Source organism: Lactuca saligna, chromosome 9 (assembly GCF_052625555.1).
Source record: "Lactuca saligna cultivar CGN05327 chromosome 9, ASM5262555v1, whole genome shotgun sequence".
In the NCBI taxonomy this organism is placed as follows: domain Eukaryota; kingdom Viridiplantae; phylum Streptophyta; class Magnoliopsida; order Asterales; family Asteraceae; genus Lactuca; species Lactuca saligna.
The window spans coordinates 194,870,464-194,897,062 of record NC_136425.1 but is presented as its reverse complement, the minus strand read 5'-3'; the positions used below and the strand labels follow the sequence as shown (position 1 = coordinate 194,897,062).

The window sequence follows — 26,599 nt, the reverse complement described above, 5'->3', positions numbered from 1 at the left end:
TAAAATGGGCGCTCTTCGTCAACCGATCCACTACTACCCATATCGAGTCCACTCCACGTGCGGTCCTGGGGAGCTTGGTGACAAAATCCATGGTGATATCCTCCCATTTCCACACGGGAATGTCTAATGGCTGCATCTTGCCGTGAGGTCTCTGGTGCTCCGCCTTGACCTTCCGGCAGGTCAAACATCTCTCCACATACCAAGCGACATCTCGCTTCATGCAGGGCCACCAATAATCAGGTCGAAGATCTCGATACATCTTCGTCGCTCCCGGGTGGATAGAAAATCGAGACTTATGGGCCTCGTCCATCAATACTTGCCGTACCCCACCCCAGTACGGTACCCATATCCTACCATGAAGCGTCAACAAACCCCGACTTTCGTAATCAAATGAAGCTACTCGGCCCACTATCCTCTCACACTTTTGCCTCTCCTCCTTGAGGCCCTCCATCTGAGCCTCCTTGATCCGCTCCAACAACGGAGTGATCACTGTCATCCTCATACACAGATCTCTGATAGGGGCCGTCGACACCTTGCGGCTCAGGGCGTCGGCCACCACATTGGCCTTCCCTGGATGATAAAGGATCTCACAGTCATAGTCTTTCAGTACGTCCAACCATCTCCTCTGCCTCATGTTCAAACTCGGCTGATCCATAAGATATCGCAAACTCTTGTGATCCGTGTATATAGTACAGCGGACCCCATAAAGGTAATGTCTCAAAATCTTGAGGGCAAACACAACTGCCCCCAACTCCAAATCGTGGGTAGGATAATTAGCCTCGTGAGGCTTCAACTGTCTCGAGGCATAAGCTACCACATGGCCTCGCTGCATCAATACTGCTCCCATACCTGTGATCGAAGCATCACAATAGACTACGAAATCCTCTACTCCCTCCGGCAAGGTAAGGATCGGAGCCTTGTACAATCTCTGCCTGAGAGTCTCGAACGCCGCCTGCTGCTCAGGCCCCCAATGAAAAACCACCGACTTCTTGGTTAGCCGGGTGAGCGGCACTGCTATCTTGGAGAAGTCCTGAATAAATCTCCGATAATACCCTGCCAACCCCAGGAAGCTCCGAATCTCAGATGGAGACCTCGGGACCTCCCATTGCATCACGGCCTCAATCTTGGCCGGATCTACCAAAATACCCTTCTGGTTGACGAGATGACCAAGAAACTGCACCTCGCGCAACCAGAACTCACACTTGGAGAACTTTGCGAAAAGTCTCTCCCACCTCAAAGTCTCCAACACCTCCCGCAGGTGCTCCTCGTGCTGCCCCTGTGTCTTGGAATACACCAAGATGTCATCTATAAACACTATCACCGACCGATCCAGCATCGGTCTGCACACGCGGTTCATGAGATCCATGAACGCGGCTGGGGCATTGGTGAGCCCAAATGGCATCACCACGAACTCATAATGACCATACCGGGTCCTGAAAGCAGTCTTCTGTACATCCTCATCTCTAACCCTCATCTGATGATAACCGGAGCGTAGATTGATCTTGGAGAACCAAAACGCTCCCTGAAGCTGATCAAACAAGTCATTAATCCTCGGAAGTGGGTAACGGTTCTTCACCGTTACTTTGTTCAACTCCCGATAATCAATGCACATACGATGCGACCCATCCTTCTTCCTCACAAATAAGATCGGCGCTCCCCAAGGCGAACTGCTCGGCCGAATGAAACCCTTGTCTAACAGCTCCTGAAGCTGTGTAGACAAGTCCTGCATCTCAGGGGGAGCAAGTCGATACGGTGCTTTGGCTATCGGAGCCGCACCAGGAACTAGGTCGATCCTGAACTCAACCTGCCTCTCTGGAGGTATCCCCGGCAAATCCTCGGGAAACACATCCGGGTAGTCACGAACAATAGGAACATCATCAATCGTCGTCTTTCCCTTCTCCCGGGCATCCAAGACGTAAGCTACAAAACCGGTGCGACCCTGCTGAACATAGCGTCTCGCCCTTGCGGCGGAACAAAAGATCGGTCCTTGTTGGGGCCTCTCGCCCTGAATCACTATCTCTCCCCCACTGGGAGTGCGAACCCTCACTAACTGAAGCTCACAATCAATCACCGCCCCATTGGGGCTTAGCCAATCCATGCCCACAATAACTTTATTCCCACGCAGGGGAATAGGAACCAGGTCCACTGAAAACTGCTCATCAAATATCTGAAGGGAACACCCTCTATGTACTCTGCCGACCCTCACGGTCCTATCATCTGCTATCTCAACCTCTAGTGGACAATCCAGCTCCCCTGGAGCTCTGCTAAATCTCTTGCTAAGCGCAAGTGATACAAATGATCGGGTAGCCCCCAAATCGAACAATACCAAAGCAGAAATGTCGTTCACAGAGAACGACCCTAAATAAAACATACCCACATAAGTAATACTCAACCGATATAATAACAATTAAGAGATGGAGGAAAGATACATACCCGTCACCACATCAGGAGTCGCTCACGCCTCCTCTGCTGTCATCTGAAATGCCCTGCTCTTCGCCACTGGCGCATCAGATCGGCCCTGCCGGCCATCCGTAATCCTCAAGGTGGCAGGGGCAGGTGCAACCACCTTCCCTGCTGCAGCTAAACTGGGACACTGGGACCTTTTATGTCCCCTCTGATTGCACTGAAAGCAAATCAGATCTGATGTTGTAACCGTAGTAGCAGGGGCCGTACAATCCCTACTCAAATGCCCAGTCCGACCGCACTTGTAGCAGCCGGAACTCCCTGCCTTGCACGCCCCCTCGTGCAGTCTCCCATACTTGCCACACCGACCGTGGCTCTGCTGACTCCTAGACCTGTGATCTGAAACCTTGGGCTTTTTTCCCACACTGCCTGAACCCGAAACTGCCTCCGGTTTCCTCTTCTTCTCCATCTCGAGATCAATCTCCCTCTCTCTAGCTCTGGCAATCATGTCGTCCAGCGTTTTACAACTGGACCGGCTCACAAACATGCGGATGTCACTCCGCAACATCTCATGATAACGGGCCTTCTTCATCTCCTCATCGGCTGCATACTGAGGAACAAGAAGGACCCTCTCCCTGAACTTGGCGGTGATCTCCGCCACTGTCTCTGTAGTCTGGGTAAGGTCCTGAAACTCCCTAGCTAACTGCTGCACCTCAATGACCGGTGCAAACTCTGCCCTGAACCTGGTAGAGAAATCAGCCCAGGTCATGGCATCCAATGTCGCATCATCCCCGATGGCATGTCCGACCTCCTCCCACCAATCCCGTGCCCTGTCCTTCAGGAGACAGGACACCAATCTGACCTTGTCCTCCTCGGGACACCTGCTAGTGCGGAAAGCGTTGGCCACATCCGCCAACCATCTAGTACTCGCTATGGGGTCCCGCGCCCCATGATAGTCTGGAGCCCCGCATGCCCTGAACTCCCTGAACGTAAGTGTGCGCGACCCCATCACGGCCGCCATCTCAGCACGGAAAGTACTCAATCTCTCATCCATCAGCTCTAAAATACCCTCCTTGATCGAACCGAAGATCACAGGAGTCTGCTCCAGTATGATGCGGGTAACCTCAGAAGAAAGGAACTCTCTAGTCTGCTCATCCATCTGCCCGACCTCCGGGCCTGATCCAGATCCTGATCCCCCTCCGGCATCTGAGCTGCCGACTGCTGGTCTCGGACGCAAAACTACCATTCTGAAACATATCATAACCACATCAGAACACTGAAATATCTCAAGGGATCATGACACTACTACTAGCTTCCTGGTCTTGCCTTGGCCTTCCTTGATTCGAGTACGGATCCTCTGCTTTCAGTAGTACGGGCCCATACTACCTTCCACATCTATCCGTACTTTCCTCAAGAACTGCCTTGACTCCACCAAGTCACTTCTACTACTGCTATTCTCCGTTACTCTCATCCTAGGCTTGCCCTAGGGAAACCTCAAGCTTAACACGACTGGTCCTCAGCTGCTGTAGGTCTCCTCATAATGCCAGTTAGCCACCACCTAAACACCATCACATGTGATGAGGATCAGATAATCCTTCAAGTAAAAGATCCGTCCCTACAATGGTTGGACTCAAACAAGAGCTGCGCAATAGGGCCAGTTCCAGCACTATGGGATTATTCAAACCTGATCACATGTGGTGTGACGTGTTCACCTAATGGCTAACTCCCACTACTCAGAACCCCACAAAGCACGAAGCAAGCAGCATTCGGACAAGGGAAACAGACTCAGGTAAAACTATTCTTATAACAAGAAACTGCACTAGCATAGGATGCTAAGCTCACACTATCAGGCATAACCTAAACAGGCTATCCTACTGCTGTCTACTCAATTCTAGCATGCAATACTCATAAAGCTGTAACACATAAGCAGGCACATAAGGCACTCTCCTAGATCCTTAGCCCTATACTAGCATGCTGTTCTACTCAAACTGAAACTGAACAAATAACTTGTATGGGTAATTTGGGAGTACTTACTTGAGCTCGGCTGACCGCATGCACACACCCCTATCTTGTTAAAAACAATTCTTTCTTTCTAAGTGCTTTCAAAATTCTTTTTGTAAAACATTTTTATTTTACTAAAATCTTTTATTTCCCTTAGTTTGAGTTCAGATACACCCGGAAGTGTATCCGAATCTCTCAAACCAGGGCTCTGATACCAACTTGAAACGACCCAAAAATACAACCCAAAAATTTCGTTTTTCGATATAATCAAAACCATAATCAGAGTGTCATATAATAGAACCATACGTGATGTATTCCAACATAATAGAAAACATTGTGCGGAACTGTATCATACTACGGCAAATCAAAACAACTAAATAAATCCCAGGCTAAAAGCTAAAGCTGTGGTGTGTGCGATGCCGTCACCCCGAGCTCTTCCCTTTGCTTGCGGAAGTACCTGAAACCAAAACTGAAACTGTAAGCACGAAGCTTAGTGAGCTCCCCCAAACTACCACATACCATACAATAACATATAAACACATATTGGGCCTTGCCCACTGCATCGGGCCGGAGCCCGGAAACTGCATCGGACCGAAGTCCGGAACTGACCGGGACCTTGTCCCCTGCATCGGACCGAAGTCCGGAACTAACTGCATCGGACCGAAGTCCGAAACTGACTGGGACCTTGTCCCCTGCATCGGACCGAAGTCCGGAACTAACTGCATCGGACCAATGTCCGGAACTAACTGCATCGGACCGAAGTCCGGAACTAACTGCATCGGACCGAAGTCCGGAACTGACTGACTGAACATGGCATAGCATAACACATCAACTAGCATAAACACATATACGGCATACTACATCGGGCCGTAGCCCGGAACACATAATACTTAACGCATATAGCACACAAAATCCTATTCGAGCCACAAAGGCTTCGAACATACTAACTACTGCATCGGACCTAAATCCGGAAACTACTGCTAACTGAACGGGCCGGCATTGTGGCCTTAGACCCGTTCCTACTGGAAGGAAACTCACCTCGTAAGCTGGCTGCTGAGTGTGTGGCTCGGGAAGCTAATGGCTGCTGCTCCTGAATCTCCCCGGCTACAAGTCCATAAACACACTCAATCAAATACTAAACACTACACTTGGGGTAAAATGACTCTTTTACCCTTGGTCAAAGTTACTCTCATTTGGACTGACTCGCCGAGTTGGGCCACCCAACTCGCCGAGTCCTACTCTCACTTTACACTCTTACTCGCTGCTACTCGTCGAGTCTGGCATCGACTCGACGAGTACCCTCTTGATCCAAGAACTCAGACAATCTTCATCCGACTCGCCGAGCCGGATGAACAAACTCGACGAGTTGTTCTTGATCTTTAAGAAGATTGCCTTGGACTCGCCGAGTTGATGAACAACTCGCCGAGTCCCTCCATCACTGAGTTCACCCTCAACTCGCTGAGTCCACTCTCTAGCTCACTGGGTTCACTCGACACTGGTAAAAATGAAGGAATCGGGAACTCGCGACCCAACTCGCCGAGTCGTTCTTCCCGACTCGTCGAGTTGCCGCCATGCAACTGATTTTTACTCGATTTTGTTTGAATCCAACACATACAATTGATAGATTTGGATCCAATAAGCTGATTTACCACGTAAAGTTTCCAACTTTACGTGTACAACCTTATGAATAAGGGAAATAAGGCTAAAAGATGCACAAAATGGGTAGATCTATGGTTATCATGCAATATAACTCCAAAAAGACAGTAGATCTGGGCTCTACAACACCCCAACATTCAGATCCATAGCTATTTCGACTTAATAAGACGTTCATGCAATTGTAAGGCTTGGAACAAGCATCAACTAGCTCTTAGGAGAGCTCTAATGGAAGTTTAAAGCATATAACAAGATGGAACTCCGAAAATACCTCAATTAACTCTGATTTGGCCTTGGATCTTTGCACTACCACACTTCTCCTTGCTTCTTTCTTCTTTTCCTTCTTCACACCTTCACAAAATGGCACCAAAACACATATAAGCTCTTCAAAGGAGGTTTAGGGTTCTAACACTGCATTCTCAGGGTGAGGGAGGCGAGGATGTAGGCTATAAGGTGGTATAAATAGTGGGCAACCCGGGGATTTAGGGTTTCACCCAGACGGATGGACTCGCCGAGTCAGGGATATGGACTCGCTGAGTCCCCGGCTCACGCGTGCCATCAGGCGCGACCCTACTCGGCGAGTCAGGCTATGAACTCGCTGAGTCCCTCTTGAAAAACTCACTATAATTACCAATAAATCAACATACCGGGAACGGGTCGTTACAATGGGGAGTCGCCCGATTTTATTGATGACTATATGAGAATGTTTGAGCGAACTGCACGAGAAAGTTTGTCTAGATTGATGAGAGGTGTTGTTGAAACCTTCAATGACAAATACTTGCGCAAACCTTCATTGAATGATATGCAACAAATATATGCGATGCATGAACAACGACATGGTTTTTCGAGTATGCTTGGAAGCATTGATTGTACAAAATGCATTTGGAGAAATTGTCATGTGCCGTGGAAAGGCCAATACAGAAGTGGCCATCTTGGAGTGCCTTCTTTAGTATTAGAGGTTGTTCCTTCACACGACTAATGGATTTGGCATGCTTTTTCCGATGTTACTGATTTCAACAACGATGTAAACGTTATTGATCAGTCACCAATATTTGATGACATTTTATCAGGAAAAGCATTGGATGCTCATTTCTCAGTGAATAGCCATGAACATAAGTTTGAGTATTACCATACGGATGAAATATATCCACCATATTCCACGTTTGTGAAAGCGTTTTGAGACCCGATAGAACCAAAAGACAAATTTTTCAAGAAAAGACAAGAAAGAGCATGTAAGGACGTGGAACATGCTTTCGGAGTTCTGAAATTAAAATGCAACATAGTTAAACATACGATACGTCAATATCACTTGGGCATTCTATGAGATATTATGTATGCATGTATAATAATGCATAACATGGTGCTTGAAGATGAAAAAGAAATATTACAAAGTATTTGACTACGAAACCTAAAAACGTGCAAACCGAATACTTACATAGAGTCATTGATTTTCACGACCAATGAAAATATATGCAACTTTGAGAAGACTTAGTAGATCATATATATGAGGGTACCAAAGATGAATAATTTAGGAAAAAAATGAAATTTAAGATTTATAAAAATTTTACTTTTAGATTTTAAATGCTATTTTTAATTTATGATTTAATTAAATTAGATGTGTTATTAATTTATATGTTTTTATAAATATTATGACATAAATAAAAAAACAAAAAAACATTAAGAAAATCAAAATGAAAAAACTATAACTAAAAATTAAATAGAAAATATAAAATATATGTGTTATCACATGTTATTTTGTATTGCTTATTTTGACATTTGATGTTATAACACAAATGTATGAGTAGGATGATAGGATGACATCATTTGGATATGATAACATGTAATAACATGTAAATGTATGAGTAAGATGTGTGTGAGAAGGATCCTTCACTTTTTGCCATCAGTCTTTCCCTTACTTTTCTTTACCTCACCAAAACATAGGGTGTGTATGGGAGAGTCTTTCACTTTTTTAATATATATCTTTACTAACTTATAAAAGAAATCATACGATTTCTATAAATAGATCCAATAAAATAATATTATTTTTTTAAGACGTTCAACTCTCTAAGTGTAAAGTACGACTAATCATGAATAAAATAATATTAAATTTTAATCTGATTACCTTTCAAATCTTATCTCTTCCAAAAATTTGATCAAATCTCTTATCGAATTAAAATAAAACAAATAATCCGTTATATATGCCCTTTTATTTGTAATTTTTTTTAAGCTTTATCTATTATTTATACCCTCTAATCGAAATTGACCAATCAGTTGTAAAATCAAATATTTTGTTTAATATTAATAAAAAATATCTATGTATGATTTATGACTAATAGAAAATTAGTATTCCATTTGTTATTCATGTTCCATGAAATATGGTTGTATTAATTTTATTATTTTTCGGTTTAAAACTTTAGATAGTAAAGTGGATAATAGGATATATCCGTTTAGACTTATCTGTACCAAGCAAACCGGGTTGTTAAGATTAACTTTGATTCTCCCTTTTATTAACTTTATCAATACCAATAAAGGTATAAGCAAGTCACTTCGTATGGATGTGTCCTGATTTCTAAAATGAAGGACTACAAACGTACACTACACACAAAAATATTTATTTTCTTTTGTATTGCGAGAGTTACATTTATTTGTTGCCGTAAAACCAATCGATAACAATATGCATATGTTTTGTGTTACTTGAAATCTAACATGTTTCCGTATAGAACTTATTGCCGAATGAGAAACTATTTTTCGCCGCCGTTTTGCGCGGGTCTACGACTAGTATATATATATATATATATATATATATATATATATATATATATATATATATATATATATATATATATATATATATATATATTATACTCATTTTGCAGATAACTAAAAACCATGAATTTTGATAAAATTTAATTCTAATTTTTTAGTAGGTATATAATTTAATAAATATTAAAAAAATACAGACCAATCATACGAGGAAAGAGAATGAGAGATAGACTCCCCTCACCTCGATATGATGGTCCGGGGTGCGAGAAGATTTTCATCACTTTTTTTCCGATGAACACCCATCATCCTTAGTGAATGTATTGTTAACGGCATAAAGATTGTGCTCATCACCTTATTTTTAATTAGATGAAAATAGTATATGAACTTAAACTTTTATGTAAGAGTTAAAATATTGAAGAGATAAAAGTCGTGAAAAACATTGTATTTCCTGTATTTTGTCGAAAATTTAATATGTGAAAGTTTATTATTATTATTATTATTATTAATAATTTAATATGTGAAAGTTTATTATTATTATTATTATTATTATTATTATTATTATTATTTTAACGGCAACACAATATTATGCAGTTTTCAATGTATAATATCTCTCAAAACTAGAGAAAATAGTTAAATTTGTCTACTTATGTATACTTGAACTTGTTTTTTGTTTATTACATGTTAACCAAGGTAATTCTTAGTTCCAATCATTTTACATGTATGAGTATTACTTGCAATCTCATGTCTCATAAAATTATATGTTAGAGAATATATTTTTAAACGATAGAATGACACATGCATGAACTTACATTAAATAAATATTCTTCTATAATAATTTATCAATATTGGTTAGAAAAGCTTAAATTAACATCAATTATGTTAAACACCGTCCATCTAAGGGGCAGTCTGTTTTTCTAAAAATATCATTTCGACAAGCTTTTGTTGCACCGCGAAAAACACACACAACAATTGGTTTTCCGAATCTATTTGTTTTTTAAAATATTTTTGACTTAAAAATTGTTGTGTGGCGCAGCACTGGACTTTGTTCTTCAAACATTTTTTCGCCTTACTTTTAGTTATATTATTTAAATAGATTTGTTTTATTTTTTTTTAAAAGCTTGTTTATTATTTTAATAATATTATGAATGATATTATAAACAATTCAAGTATATTTTAAATAATTTCAAAACTATTCGGTATTTATATTATATTATCTATAACCAAATATTAATAAATTATAAAGTTAATCATTAAAATTATCAAATATATTGAAGCATGTTGTTTGTTAAATTAACAATTTTAATTATTGTTATTTAGCAATTATTATGCTTAATTATTTTATATAAATGTGTTAAAAATTAAATCATCATAATGATCTTTATATTCGACTTACAAATGATTAAAACTAAATAAAATTTTGATTTAGAATTCTTTTAAACTGGAGGATATTTTTAGTCAAATTTTATCTTAGTATTAGATTTAAAAGTCAATGATTGAAAATTGAAAATTGAAATAAGAAACATTTGAATTGGTTTTATTTGATATACTGTAGATAAATAATGTCAGTAAAGTGATTTTTATATTGCTCGAAATACATGACATATTTTATATGTTAAACAACAATTCGGTTAAGAAAGACATAGTACTGTAGTGAACCATGAATATATGACTCAGTTACGTGATGAAGTTGTTGAGTAGTTTATGCAAAATATTGATTGAATTATTTTAAATAAAATTGTTAACGTAAGACAAAAATTGTTATCGTAAGACTAATTTGGTTGTATATTATGTTGTACTATTAGAATTATTAAAATTTTGGTGTTGAAAATCTTTTTAAGTTTGTAAATCAGTTTATTAAAATTTTAATTTACTGCAACAACATGTAAATACTAAAAAACAAACAAATTTCTTATTATAGACTACAACCATTTAGTTAACATCTTCTGCTGCAGAGGGTTGTAGATGTGGTTCACTGACTTCAAGTGTTTTCACGTCGAAAAACAAATTGCACTTAAAGGTACGAACCACATGAATATGTCACTACAAAAAATTGCTGATTAGTGACGAAAATGAAATTGTCACTAACAATAGAAAGAGTCGTCACTAAGTGATTTGGTAACCAAAATTATGGTCGTCACTTTTCGTCACTATAGGTCCGTCACTAAACTAATATAGTGACCAAAATATATAATGGTCACTAAATAGTGACTAAAATATAGTCGTCACTATATCTGTGACGACTCATTCCATCACTAAAAGTAGTCACTAATCAAAAGAAGTCGTCACTATTTTATCCATTAGTGACCACAAAAAGTTGCCACTGTTTAATTCAACTAGTGACCATAAAAAGTTATCACTCATCTAGTGACCAAAAATTCATCACTGAGTTTAGTGTATTAATAGAGTAAACAAATCAATAAAGGCAAGTTCTTATTTTTGGCATCCTCAAACCTAAAATTATATACGTTGGGCCCAGTTTACATTTTTAGCTCTTAAAATTGCAAATAAAATAAATAAATAACATACTTCGTAAGTTAAATGATGAGTCCATAGGTTTAAGTATTAATTAATTATACCGTTTAAGAAAAAGAATAGTAAAAGTAAAAACAACAATGAAAAGTAAGAGAAAAATTATGTTGTTGTTCTTCCTCTTGTTGCTCCTATGTATGACTTGATTAACTCCTTATTACCCATCTCAACATCCTTTGTTGCTTCAACCGCCTATAATAAATAAATAAATAAATAAAATCACTCAATCAAATGCTACCAAACATAACATTCTACTTTATTCACCACATATTGCTATTAATTATAGGTAAATAAATGTAAGCATGTTGCTATTATGGTAAATAAGTGAAAAAACAAAGTATATTGCCTATATTGGTACAAAGAGTAAGGTACATTGCTATTTCTCACCTGATCTTGCAAACACTCAATTTGTTGAGCCTATCACAAGGCATGTGTTGACATTAGATGGATCAATTTTGAGTTGCTGACATCTCTACCATCTTTGTTTCAGTATAACGTGCAATATCAAGAAGTCTCGATAACTCCACCTATAGGGGTAGTATGGTCATTTTGCAGAGTTTAGCAATACATACCAATATGGTGATAAAAAAGATTAAAGTTCTCAAGTTAGGGACCAAATCCATAATTTTGATAAGAAAGAGAACTAAATATGTAGTTTGCAAATACCTGAAGAGCACGAGTGTCATCATTTAAACCTCGCTATTGAACTATTGGTATAGCTTCTTGAAAGCGTTCAACTGTCAGTTGATCAAACTATGATAACACTGAATGAAGACATTCACTTAAAATTAAAACCTATAATTCAAAAAAATAAATAAACATAAATGTAAAACGAAGTCATCATAAGTCCAAGCCATTCTTTTGCATTTGCTTCTTCATCAGTTATGCTGGTTTTCAAAATGCCAATTTGTTCTTTGTAGGGTTTTAAAAAAACACTAACATGTAAAAAAAACTTATGTGCTGTAAAACTTGGTGTCATTTACATTTTGGTCACTATGTTTAGCTGAATTTTTCGATATTGGTCCTAAAAAGTTCACTTTTGCAAAATTGGTCCTTATTTTGATGTACCCTGGCATTTTTGGTTAATGCGAGTCTAAGTTAACAAACTTGCTGTTAACCTTTAAATGACTATTGTGACCTCGGATCAAAGATAGTTTTTAGAGTCTTACTAAATGTTCAATGATGTCTCTTTCCTCTTCTGTGGTGTGATGAGGATCTACATAATCCACTCTATGCTTTTTAGCTGAAAAATAAAGTAAGGAAAATAAAATTTTAATATATAGGTGCTTATACAAGAAATAATATTTTTGTTGCTAACTATTTTTAATGCAGCTTTGGTGAAATGTAATCTTTCATGAGGATTGTGCATGATGAAAAATGGCATTAGAGCTGCCCCTTTGGCCTATTGATGGTAATTCTGCATCACAAAATCATTAGAGGAAATAATGATGAAATAGGATAAAGATTGGTCAAACATGGTCAATACAGGAAATGAGAACAAACCTCATTAAATCCCAAATATATAGCTCCCATGTTGACATTATCTTTCAAGTTAATGTTCAAGTAATACTATTAGATTTTTTTAGTTAATGTTCAAGTAATATTGTTGGTTTAAGCCATTCAAGTGATTTCTATTGACAAGAAATTCATAATATTTGTGTGATATTTACAACCTAAGTCAGATTCTGTAGTGTTGAATTAATTTCATTAAGTATATATAGTCAAGGCAATCTTTAACAGCAGAGCAAATAAATGAAGCATGTTATGTTGATGTCAAAGGCAACAGAGTTGTGGTTGAGAGTTTAACAAAAAATCCAAAAGTTAGTTATGAAGGAAAACGCTTCTCTTACAAGGTAATAACCCTATAAATCTTTTTATTACATTATTTTTGGAATTCCAAAAGTACTTTGATGGAGTTTACTGAAATAAATTTTGTTTTTATTTATTTGTCTACAGTCGAAGCATAATGTAAGAGACTAAAAAGAACTACTTCGTTTGGTTTTGACATTTGCAGAAGGTATTATGGTTGTTGATCTTAAGGATGCTTATCCAATTGCCATGGAATATTTACAAGTACTTCCAAGCTCTAAACTTACCTTTTTGGTCCTTAGATATAGTTGATTTATGAAATTTTGGTCAAATAAAGTTTTCTCTTGCAAATTTGGGCCATAATTGATATTTTGATAATGTTTTGGCCCTTGCTCCAAGTATTATGACTGCTTTTGGCACCAAACTGCATAAATCAGCTATACTTTATATAAAATTTTGAACTTTTCGTTAGGAGGCGAGTCATACAAATGTACTCTTGTGGTGCTTGAATTCTTGATGGTGCTTTCATGACTCAAGAACTAAACTTCCGACCTGCAAATTATGATATGTATGTATTATTGATGATGACAGATGGAAGTATTCAGCTTCTTGATGGAGGTACATTTGTTTTAATAGTGATATATCCATATTTTTTCTGTACAACAGTTCCAATTTTGGCCCCTGAGGTTATCATTTTTTTAGTTTAGGTCCTAAGAAATACAATAAGTTAGTTTAGTTTTTGTCAAGAAACACATGGTTTGCTATCTCCCCTTGTCAATTGCTTAGATATCACATAATACATCTAATTTTAATGCTATTGGTATCTTGAATTGGACAAAATTTGATTAGATACTAAGAAATACTATTGCTAATCCAGTGATTGTAATCTCTATTGTGTTATTTTATTATTGTTCTAAAAGATACATTAAAAATGGAGTCAAAGGATCACAAAATTACTGATTAAGTGCTTGCAATTTATACAGTACATGGAGATTCGAAATGCTCTTATTTTGCTTACAAAAGTGTTGAATGTTTTCCCTATTACTGGAAAAAGAAGGATCAACTTGAGAAAATGGTAAAAGCTAGTCCACTTGTTATATCTTCTATTGATATGATCAAATTAGTTAATAACATATTTGTATAACAACTCTATCAGGTAGCTAAACTTGATTGTGTGGTTAATAAAAGCTTTTTTCTTCAACATTGAACATATTTAGGAACTAACTCACTTGCTTCTCGTGAATTTCCCAATAACACTACAATCAACTAAGAACTTTCTTAGATTTGTACACAAGTTTTGGAATTTATCAACAATCTTTGAAATGTGTGTGTTTTAGAAGAGAGAAATATGTGAAAGTAAAGCTTATACCATAAGAAGAGAAGGAGGAGGAGATGGATCAACAGAATTGTACACAAGTTTTGGTAACACCTGATGCACCCACTTTCGCTAGGACTTTTTCCGCAAAATGAAAGTATGAAAACTATAATTTATGGATATCTAAAGAATGATATAATATCAATCGATGGTTATTCAAGTTTAGCAATAGAGCTACTACTTAATCACAAAAGCAATTTATCAAACAGCAATGGGCCATTTATATAAAAAAAAGCAACTTATCAAACTAACAACACGTTTGCAAAATTCAGTTGCATTTTATACCAAATTAGCCATTAATCACAAATTCAGTACTTGAACCACTTTACTTATACTTGGGATTGGTGTTTTTTATTTCAATTAGAGCAACATACTTATGCTAACTTGCTAAGGGATATTGGCGAAAAGATGGCTCTAGTATGTCTACTCTGATGTCTACAAAATTCAAGGTGGGTCTGAAATAAGGATGATCATGGAAATTAGTTGTTATTTAATGCTTCATAAATAGAAGTATATTGTTGTATTTCGAAGAAAATTCTAAAAGTTTTCAACTAAGATGTTCCCATACAGATCAATGAATGGCTCTAATGGTTTATTAACCTTGAGAGGTTGTTTTTCTGTGTTTCAAGGTCTCAAACAAATCAAAATGACTTTCATTATGTCTAATTTCTATCTTTTCAATGACTGGTTTGGGTGCTACTCATATCTTGTTGGGGATGCTTACAGTTGGAGATTTTCTCAAGCTTAGGGGTGTTAATGGAATTTTAAGTGGCTGCTTTTGAATTCTGCATATGGGGATACCGTTTACCTCTTAATGCTGAAAATTTATATCTAAGGTTGAGGTTTTAGTGTTTATTTAGGGGTGCTAGTGTTGCTGTCTTTTTATTTTATTTGTGTCATGTACATGTTGGCTTTGTTGGTTAATACAAATGTTATTGTTAAAAAAATATAGGTTATGTTCCAATCACAAGAAGAATATAAAGCTATAATATATGCTTATTCTTGGATCTTGTAGTATAGGTAAAGAGAACCTGAGAAGCAATAGATTTTGAGATAGTTCTAAAAGCAAGGGATAAGCTCCCTCCTCTTCAAGAAGACGCTTTCTAAGAGCTCTCATAGTATACTTTATTGTGTTTATTCCAATTTCATCATCAACCTACAAATTTAAAATATCAAACTTCCTTAATTATCACATGCTAAGATTTACATTTGATTCATATTCACATTTAAATAATTAGAACTCAGATACAAGCAAAATTGAAATTTCAAATTAGGAACTATATCAACGTTAAACAACTACTAAATAACCAAAACCCTAATTTGGTAATAATCAAGTCTAACAAACTATAAAAACCATAAACAATCGATAACTTAAGAGATAAATTAAATGAATTGTGTTCCATACTTGAAGAATATTTACCTGGATACATTAATAATAATAACTTAATCAATCTACCATGAAGATGAAGTAATCTGAGCTCAATCGTCCAAACTCACTTCTGAAATTTGGGAATTGGTTGTGGTGAGTTGTTAGGTAGTCAACATGGTGTCGGTGGCAGTCGTCATGGTGACGCGACCTAGCATTCATAAATCTCGGTTGACACTCTGAGAAATCAATTTTTAGAAATCGATCATGTACAGCTTTAAAGTGTAGATTAATTTTCAGAAATCAAACAACGAGTCTACTAGGGTTCGAACGAAATAAGAGAGGAACAAGACGGGAGGAAACCGAAGAGTTTTCGGTAGATGTTTCCAGCGAGAGAAAGAGGAACGAGAGGCTAGGGTTCAAGTTCTTATGTGATTCTGGTGATCGATTGATAAAAAGGGATGGGGATTTTTAGTTATTAAACACTAATATTATAATAATAGAAAAGAGAAAAAGACAAATTGCCTACAAGAGTGATTTTGATTACCCATGTTTGAGAAGGGTAGTATAGTAATTTTCTTTTCATGTAGTGACCACTGTTTTCTGGTAACTAATTTTTTTTTTATGCAGTGACCATTATTATGTCTGTTACAATGTGTGGGTTTGAAAAACAAATAACAATTAATGACCACTATTTTTGGTCACTAAGTCTCCACCGCAGTGACAGTTTCTTTTGGTCATTAAACGTCAAATCAGTGACCACTAATTTTAGTCACTGATACTTGCTATGAAACAAATAAATAATAATAATTGTTAGTGACTACTCAGTGACAACTATCTCTGATTTAGTCACTAAATATGTATAACTACCAAAATTCAGTGACCACTCTTTATATGGTGACTAAAGAATGTGGTTAGTGACCAAATTTCTAGTCGTCACTAAAACATTGGTCACTAAAAATGAATTTTCTTGTAACGTGTTGTCAACAAAATTAAAGTGACCCTCACGTAATTATTGTTATTCTCATGTTAAACAAAACTAAAGTGTCACTTTTATGCATTACATTGGTCATTTTGGTCCCATGTAAAAGTATGGACCTTCCCACGGTTTGGAAGGATATTGAGAAAATTGAAGGCTACATTCAAATGTTTAGTGCAAAGTTGATAGTAAAAATAAATACAAATTAAAATAATCGGTTTCAACGGTAACAAATAACAAGAAAAACAATCTATTGTTTGAATTTTTCATAAATTCATTTATAAAATGTATTAAATCTCAAAAAAAAATCCCTCAAACTCAAACACAACTAGCTTATTTATAGTAATATAAAAGCCCTAAACTGACTTCTAAATAGGATAAGCATCATCTAAATTCTGAAAAATGTAATACCAAATGATGCAAAACTAAAAATAGATGATGTAAAACTCCCTAAATCTCCAGCATGTCTGGTGTTACGATAGTTTGCAACTACGTGAGATCATTATAGCACCTGGTTCCTGGTACGTAAAATATATCTAAGTATTAGTCATTTTTAGCCTTGGGCTCGGCGAGTTGTAGATCCGACTCGCCGAGTAGGGATGCGGTCCGGGGCACGTTTAAGTTGGCGACTCGGCGAGTCCATATTCTGGACTCGGCGAGTCACCGCTGTTTGATGAAACCCTAAATTTCAAGGGTTTGCACCCTATTTAAACCCTTATTTCTGCCCCAAACTCGCCCCATTCACCCTCAGAGCTCCCAACATCGTTTTTGCCCTTTTTCCTTGTGAGATTGAAGTGTTTTGGTGTGTTCTTGAAGTTTTTGAGGAGAAAAAAGAGTAAATCAAGAAGAGGAGAAGGAGACCAAGCATCTTTGTGACATCTCAACGTTTTCCTTGAGGTATAGCACGTTTCCCCTCTGTTTTCAAGCTTGTAGTCCCTAATAGCTTCATGAAAGTCCTTCTTGAGCCATTCCCCAAGCTTGTTTGTGCTTTGTGGGTTGTAATAAGTGGTTACCCTTTAGATCTAGGCATGATTTAGTCCCTGGAGCTTGGATCTACTGCCTTTATGGAGTCATATTGCATGAAAGTCCTAGATCTGCCCCTTTTGGTGCACTTTGAGCCCTAAAACCTTCATTGGTGATTATCTACACATAAAGTTGGAAACTTTACGTGTAAACCAGGCCATAGGAACCCAGATCTATGAGTGGCATGGACTGGATTCAAGCAAAATCGCGTGTATAGTTTTTGCATGAGGCAGAATCGGCGATTCGGGTCGCGAGTCCCCGGGTTGTTCCCCTTTTCGTGTTTGCGAGTTGGAGTGGTGAGTCATAGGGTATGACTTAGTGGGTTGGAAGCGAGAGTCACTCATGTATTCACTCGGCGAGTCAATGCCATGACTCGGCGAGTTCATGGCAATCTTCTTGTCTCAAGAACAACTCGGCGAGTTGTTCATACAACTCGGCGAGTCACAGCTTAGAGTGTTCTTCGGATGAAGGCGAACTCGGCGAGTTGTTCATACAACTCGCCGAGTAGGATGAAGGACTAGTGGACTTGGGTATAGAGAAAGGGACTCGGCGAGTTGGCAAGCCAACTCGGCAAGTCTGGTCAACTGGCAGTTGACTGTGACTTGACTCATGACTTGTTAAGGGTAAATGGACAATTTACCCTGAGGGTGGTTAGCAGTATTTAACTAAGTGTTTGGTGGGAATTACAGCCGGAGGATTTCCGGAGCAGCAGCAGCAGACAGACCATTCCCACACAGATCAGCAGCTACTACGAGGTGAGTTACCTCCCAGTAGCGGTGGGTCTAAGGCCATAATGCCGGCCCACCAGTAGGAGATGTATGATAGATGATTGTCTTTGTGATATCATCTAGGTTTGCTACTACCTGATATGTTATATGCTAGCATGATATGTTGTATGTGATAGTAGTAGAGTTCAGTTGTTAGGACCGAAGGGTAGTGAGACACCCCAGATACGTCTGACAATATATGATGATATGGTTGCATGCTGGCTTTTTACGTTATATGCGATAGAGGTAGTAGGAGGGGACTAGTCCCCGAGTTCGGTTGCTAGGACCGAAGGGTAGTTCAGGCACCCCAGATATGTCTGATAATATGTTATGTTATGATATATGTGATAGTAGCAGTAGGGGGTGAAATAGTCCTCGAGGTTCGGTCGTCGGGGCCGAAGGGTAGTCAGCACCCCAGAATGGCTTGGCATGGGTAGTCAGCACCCCAGAATGGCTTGAAACGGGTAGGTCGGCGCCCCCATTCGGCCGTACCGGGTAGGTCAGGCACCCGAGAAATGCCTGGCAATATGTATGATATGTGATTGTATGGTATGTGGTATGATGGGGGAACTCACCAAGCTTTGTGCCTACAATTTTCAGTTTTGGTTTCAGGTACCTCTTCTTCGAAAGGGAAAGAGCTGGCGCGGTAGCGACCCATCACACACATGCTCCGTAGTCCGCAGCATGAGATCTTCCTGGGGATTTGTACTTTGACATTATTATGTTTTATGAAATGTTTTCCAGACATGCGATATCTTTATAAAATGTTATGATCAGTAAACGTTTTAATTCAAATGTTTTGCTAAATATATGTTTTCAAAAATGGAATTTTTGGCTCATAATTTTGGGGTGTTACAAGTTGGTATCAGAGCCCTGGTTTGAGGGATTCAGACACACCTTCGGGGGTGTTTGAACTCAAATCGAAGGATTAAAAGATTTTGGAAAAAGAAAATGTTTTCTAAAAAGGCTAGTAAAGGGTTCTAAGAAAGAACGAAGTGTGTGATGTGCGCGACCGGCCGAGCTCAAGTAAGTATTCCCCAGTGTACCCATACAAGTTTATATATGTTTATCAGTTTCTGTAGAACAGCATGCTAGAATAGGACTAAGGATCTAGGAGTTATGCCTTATGTGCCTGCTTTATGTGCTTCAGTATATGAAAAGTTGCATGCTAGAATTGAGTAGACAGTAGTAGGGTAGCCTGTTTAGGTTATTCCTGATAGTACGAGTTTATTGTTGTATGCTAGATCAGTTTTTCTCTACGAGGATAGAGTTGCTTGAGATTGTTTTCTTTATGTCCAAATGTTGTTTCCTTTGTGCTATGTGGGCTTTGAGTGATGGGAGTTAGCTGTTAGGTTGGTACGTTAAAGTCACATGTGATCAGGGTTGAATAATCTCAGAGTGTTGGATTTGACCCTATTGCGTAGCTCTTGTTTGAGTCCTAACCATTGTAGGGATGAGTCCCTTACTCGAAGGATTATCCGAGGCTCGTCGCATGTGATTGTATTCAGGTAATAGCTAATTGGCATCACAAAGAGACCATCAACAGTTGAGGACTAGGATGGGTAGGTCAGAGGTTTCCTAGGGAAAGCCTAGGATAAGAGTAGCAGTGATCAGCGATAGTGGAAGGGACCTGGTAGAGCCAATGCAGTCTTTGGAGAAGGTACAGATAGATGTGGAAGGTAGTATGGGCCCATACTACTAAAAGCAGAGGATCCGTACCCAAACCGAGGAAGGCCAAGATAAGACCAGGGAACTTGTGGTAGGTGTGATCCCTCCAGAGGTATCAGTAGCACTAACAGTTGTTATTTCTTTTGCATTTTAGAATGGTGGTACTACGCCCGAGGCCAGCAGTTGGCAATACAAGAGAGGGATCGGGTTCGGGACCAGGTTCCGAGCCAGTAGATGAGGGGTTACGCGAGTTCATCCCGTTAGAGATCACCAAAGGCATCCTTGAGTCGACCCCCATTATCTTCGGGTCGATCAAGGAAGGGATATTGGAGATGATGGAGGATCACCTCTGGGCATTCAGGAGCGACATGGCATCTGGCCAGTCAGGACCCCGCACACTGTCCTTCAAGGACTTTCACGGCAGTGGTGCACCGGATTTTCATGGGGCGAAGGACCCCATAGCTGCCAGACGATGGATTGCAGACATTGAGTCTGCATAGAGAAATTAGCTTCTGCCCTGAGGGGTCGAAGGTGAGATATGCAGCAGGATGTTTACGAGATCGAGCTAGGGATTGGTGGGAGTCCGTGAGCGACTCGTTGGGAGCCTCGGCTGTCGAGGCTATGACATGGTCGGACTTTGCGACCAGGTTCAGGGCAGAGTTTGCGCTAACTGTCGAGCTTCAGTAGCTGGCCAGGGGGTTTTTGGATATGAGACAGACGATGGAGTCTGTGGTGGAGATCACCGCCAAGTTCTGGGAGAGGGCATTATTAGTGCCCCAGTATGCAGGTGATGAGGACATGAGGAGGACCCACTACCATGACATGATTCAAGCTGATATTCGAGAGCATGTCAGTTTTTCAGCTTGCCCTACCTTGGACTCTATGATTGCCAGGGCGAGGGAGAGAGAGATAGATCTAGAACACGTTCGGAAGAGGAAGTATGAAGAGGGCAGACAGGAGGGGCTTCAGGGAAGAAGCCCAAGGGATCAGATGGTAGGCCGAAAGGCCAGTCAAGACCGAGCCGCTGCAGGAAATGCGGCAGGCCTCATGAGGGGGCATGTAGATTGGGATCGTCGGGCTGCTATAAGTGCGGCAAGATGGGGCATTTCAGCAGGGATTATACCGCCCCTGCACCTGTGACACAGACGTTTGAGTTGCTGTGTTTCCACTGCAACCAGAGGGGCCACAAAGAAGTCCAATTGCCCCCAGTTGACATCACCAGCGCCGGTTAAGGTGCCAGCTCCAGCTACCCTGTGGATTACAGATGGTCGACATGGTAAGGCAGAGGCTCCAGTGGTGAGGAGCCGAGCATTTCAGCTGACTGCAGAAGAGGCACGCGTCGCACCCGATGTGGCGACGGGTATGATTCTTTCCCTCTACTTTATTTTATGACGTTATGCTATTGATATGTGCTCTGTGTATATGCATTAGGATCGTTCCATGTGAACGGTATTCCGGTTCCGGTGTTGTTCGACGAGGGTGCCACCCGATCATTTGTTTCCCTTGCGCTTAGCAAGAGGTTTACTGAGTCCTCGGGCATGTTGGATTGCCCTTTAGAGGTAGAGATTGCCGATGATTGGTCGTTGCGAGCGTCTACAGTATTCAAGGATTGTGTCCTAAGGTTATTTGAGGAGCGCTATTTGGTGGATTTGGCTCCCATACCGTTGCAGGGGAATAAGGTGATTATAGGCATGGATTGGTTGAGCCTTAATGGGGTAGTGATAGATTGCGCACATTAGCTAGTGCGGGTCAGGACCCCAAGCGGGGGAGAGTTGGTGATCCACGGTGAGAGGCCACAGCGTGGACCTATAGTATGTTCAGCAGCGAGAGCTAGGCGCTACCTTCAGCAGGGATGCGCGGGGTATGTTGCGTACGTTATGGATACCCAGGAGATGGGTAAGGCGATAGTGAGCGAAGTTCCAGTGGTGCGAGACTACGCTGATGTGTTCCCAGAGGAGCTTCTTGGAATACCTCCGGAGCGTCAAGTAGAGTTCAGGATCGACCTAGTTCCTGGTGCGGCTCCGATAGCCAAGGCACCCTATCAGTTGGCTCCTCACGAGATGCAGGAGTTGTCTACGTAGCTGCAAGAGCTGCTAGACAAGGGATTTATTCGTCCGAGCAGTTCACCCTGGGGAGCCCCGATCCTGTTTGTGAAGAAGAAGGATGGGTCGCACCGAATGTGTATAGATTACCGGGAGCTGAATAAGGTAACGGTGAAGAACCGTTACCCACTCCCGAGAATTGATGACCTCTTTGATCAGTTTCAGGGAGCATCTTGGTTCTCCAAGATCGATTTGCATTCAGGCTATCATCAGATGAGGGTTAGAGAGGAGTGTGACATCCCCAATTTCACGGCCGGAAAAGACCGGTTTTGTTTATACTTTATTTCAAAATCAGAGTAACCTTTTAATAAAAGAATGCGGAATTTGTCCCAAAACAATAATATGATAAAGATTTATCAAAAGCATTTCCTTAGAAATGTATTTCATTAAAAGAATTGGGATGTCATGTTCGATACAGTACATAAGTATAAACAGTACATTATAAGCCTTACAATAGTTATTTACAACTAATGGCCTATAATCCAAAAGTCCCTCATCATCATCATAATTATGCTTTGAGTCCACTACCTGTAAAACAGAAAGCTAAGTGGATCAGGCTTGGGAGCCTGGTGAGCATATAGGGTTTTCAACCCACAAATAATAATAAATTTATTAATTTCATCGATCAACAATAAATTCATTAATTTCATCAACCAACAATAACCCTAATTACCCATTCCCGTTATCCTCACTTTACGTCCCTAAACACCTATACGAGGGACCTAGTCTAAGGATTTTATCATCGGGATGGACACTACTGCAAAGGGGGTTCCTCAACAATAAATGTCCTAAAGGCAACCATGAGGGGGATGGAGTACACCGGTGAACACATCGTTCACAACACCTACAGGTTGCGAGCCTGCTAGCGTTCCACTGTACTGTCGAGAAGAGTCCGTGGTCGTCATTCATACTCTGCTAGATGACTGGAATAACAACAACATCGAGGCCTCTCATCATTTTAACACACATCAACTATTTTGTCTACCCATGTTCTACCCAACATATTTGTAGATAAAATACATATACAGTTTATAACTTGTATAAAACATTGTATTCAACAATCATCTCAAATAAACAATCAATATGATTACACATAATACGTATTTTATAGAAAATAATTCATATCTATGTGTAAGATGAAAGTGATTATACACTCACCTGATTTGATGATAATCGGACAACAATTCGTTCCTTAAAATGATCGTTTCTGATAAAACCGGGAGATTTATTGAGAAACCGGGCTCTGCGAAAGTTGGAGCTTCAAAACCGAAAAGATAAAATTTTCTAGGTTTTCGAGCACTTCGGGACGTATTCCAGGCTTTAAAAATGATACCGGGGCTTCGGGGGAAGTCAAAATAGTAAAATTATAAGTTTAGGGGTGTAAAATGACAACTTATCAAAAGTAGTCGGGAGATCTCGCAGCCCCCCTATTTATAGGGTGCGAGACCGAGGTCTCCGTGGATGAGAGGCTTCCACACAGCTGCTTGCGAAGTTCGGTGATGAAGGGAGGAGGTGGCTGCAAGGGGAGGAGGCGTGTGGCAGCAGCGAGGCGAGACACGGAGGCGGCAACGAGGTGCGGACGTGTCTCTGCGAGGTTCGGACACGAGGCGGCCACGAGGCGGCTTCTGATTGGCCGAGGCTTCGGTCCGAGGGAGTTGCGACACGCGTCTGGTTCGGATTCGGCCACTTCCTCGGTGACGCAGCATCTTCGTGCAAGGTGACGTGTCCGGTTACTCTTCATGCGAAATTTTTCGAATTTTGAGCCCCAAACTTCTAAAATTCATAACTTTCGCATACGAGCTCTGTTTTTGACGTTCTCTATATGCACGCGTAGCTAAAATCATGCTCTACAATTTTCGTTTAGACTTCGTCGGCTAATTTTGACTTTAATTTTAATATTATTATTTTTAACAGACCGAGACAGGAAAATCCGTTAAAAATTCATAACTTCTTCATCCAACGTCCGTTTTCGTCAGTCTTTTTACCGTTGTACTACTATTGACGAGACCTTCGATTCTCGTTTAGGTTGTGTCGGCTAAATTTCGTTCGATCTTATATTCGAGTATTTAGCTGTCTACTGCTATGCTAAAACTTAGAAAAATCATAACTTCCTCATATGAAGTCAAATTTGGGCGTTCTTTTTATCGAACTTCTCGGTTTAACGAATACTATGACTTTAGTTTAGATTTTTAAGGCTAAAAAGCACTTTATCGTAATATTTACTTTTTACGCTTCCCGGTGCCGTGCCGGGTTTGTCGCGAAACTTCGACAGGTCATAACTTCTCTGTTATAACTCGGATTTCGACGTTCTTTATATCTCCGGAATCGTTGTTTTGGCTACTACAAATTTATTAAAAGATATCGGATTTTTATAATATTTATTTTAAATGCTTATTTTTATTATCAATTAATTAAATCATAATAATTAAGCAAATAAGCATATAATTCACATAATTCCTCTTTACTACTTCAAAATGAGTTACAAAGGTTGACCTAGACTATTACAACTTTATTAATGCTTTTAGCCCAGAAACACGGGCGTTACAAGGAGGATATACAGAAGACCGCGTTATGGCCATTATGAGTTCGTGGTGATGCCGTTTGGGCTCACTAATGCTCCTGCCGCGTTCATGGACCTCATGAACCGCATGTGTAGACCGATGTTGGATCGGTCTGTGATAGTTTTCATTGATGACATCTTGCTTTATTCCAAGACTCAGGAGGAACATGAGGAGCATATGAGAGAGGTTTTGGAGACCTTGTACGACTATCTTGGAGAAGTCCTGAATGAACCTCCGATAGTATCCTGCTAATCCTAGGAAACTTCGAATCTCAGATGGAGACTTCGGAACCTCCCACTTCATCATGGCCTCCACCTTGGCCGGGTCTACTGAAATCCCGTTCTGGTTGACGAGATGCCCAAGAAACTACACCTCGCGCAACCAAAACTCACAGTTGACTAGGAAAGCCGTGGTCTTTCGATGGGGGCCTAAGAAGCAGGCAGCGTTTGAGACTCTGAGGCAGAGATTGTGCGAGGCGCCGATCTTAGCCCTACCCGAGGGCGTGGAGGATTTTGTGGTATTTTACGATGCGTCGATCTCAGGCTTAGCCCATTTTGATGCAGAAGGGGCATGTCATTGCTTATGCCTCGAGGCAGCTGAAGCCTCACGAGGCGAACTACCCGACGCATGATTTAGAGTTAGGGGCGGTGGTCTTCGCCCTCAAGATATGGTGGCATTACCTCTACGGGTTTCGATGTACCATTTACACGGACCACAAGAGTTTGAGGTACCTCATGGATCAGCCGAATCTGAACATGAGGCAGCGTTGGTGGTTGGACATAGTGAAGGATTATGATTGCGAGATCCTTTACCACCTGGGGAAGGCTAATGTGGTGGCCGATGCGCTTAGCCGCAAGGCAGCGCCGATCAGGGATGTTTGCGTGAGGATGACTGTGGTGACTCCCCTGTTGGAGCAGATTCGGGAGGCTCAACAGGAGGCTATGAAGGAGGAGCATCGGAAGAGTTTTTGAATAGTGGGACAAGTCACCTCCTTCGATTATGATAGACGGGGATTATTGACACTACATCGTAGGGTGTGGGTGTCGTATCATGGAGGCGTGCGCCAAATCTTGATGGAGGAGGTGCACAAATCCCGATTCTCTATTCATCCAGGGGCGACGAAGATGTATTGGGATCTTCGCCTAGACTATTAGTGGCCCTGCATGAAGCGGGATGTGGCGTGGTACGTCAAGCGGTGTTTGACCTGCAGGAAGGTCAAGGCCGAGCATCAGAGACCGCACGACAAGATGCAGCCGTTTGATATCCCGTTGTGGAAATTGGAGGATATTACGATGGATTTTATCACAAAGCTTCCTCGAACAGCGCGAGGAGTAGATTCGATCTGGGTCATCGTGGATCGGTTGACCAAGAGCGCCCATTTTATTCCGATTCCGGAGAGTATCTCGGCCGAAAAGTTGGCCGATATCTATATCAGGGAGATAGTGGCGCGGCATGGGGTGCCAGTGTCAGTGATATCAGATCGAGATGTGCGGTTCACTTCCAGGTTTTGGAAGAGGTTTCATGATGAGTTGGGCACTCATCTGCATTTTAGAACCGCCTTTCACCCGCAGACGGATGGTCAGTGTGAACGGACCATCCA

General features: G+C 40.3%; 1 protein-coding gene and 1 pseudogene across 1 annotated transcript; one reads left to right on the top strand and one right to left on the bottom strand.

Moving 5' to 3' along the window:
- The first annotated feature begins 6,760 nt into the window (after positions 1 to 6,760).
- On the top strand, positions 6,761 to 7,237 carry LOC145017080 (uncharacterized). Its single transcript, XM_078975171.1, has 2 exons — positions 6,761 to 7,015; positions 7,100 to 7,237. Exons 1-2 carry the CDS (start codon positions 6,761 to 6,763, stop codon positions 7,235 to 7,237), a joined length of 393 nt encoding a protein of 130 aa, XP_078831297.1.
- A 4,149-nt stretch (positions 7,238 to 11,386) lies between these two features.
- LOC145017079 (syntaxin-81-like) lies at positions 11,387 to 13,852 on the bottom strand (annotated as a pseudogene).
- Positions 13,853 to 26,599: the final 12,747 nt, after the last annotated feature.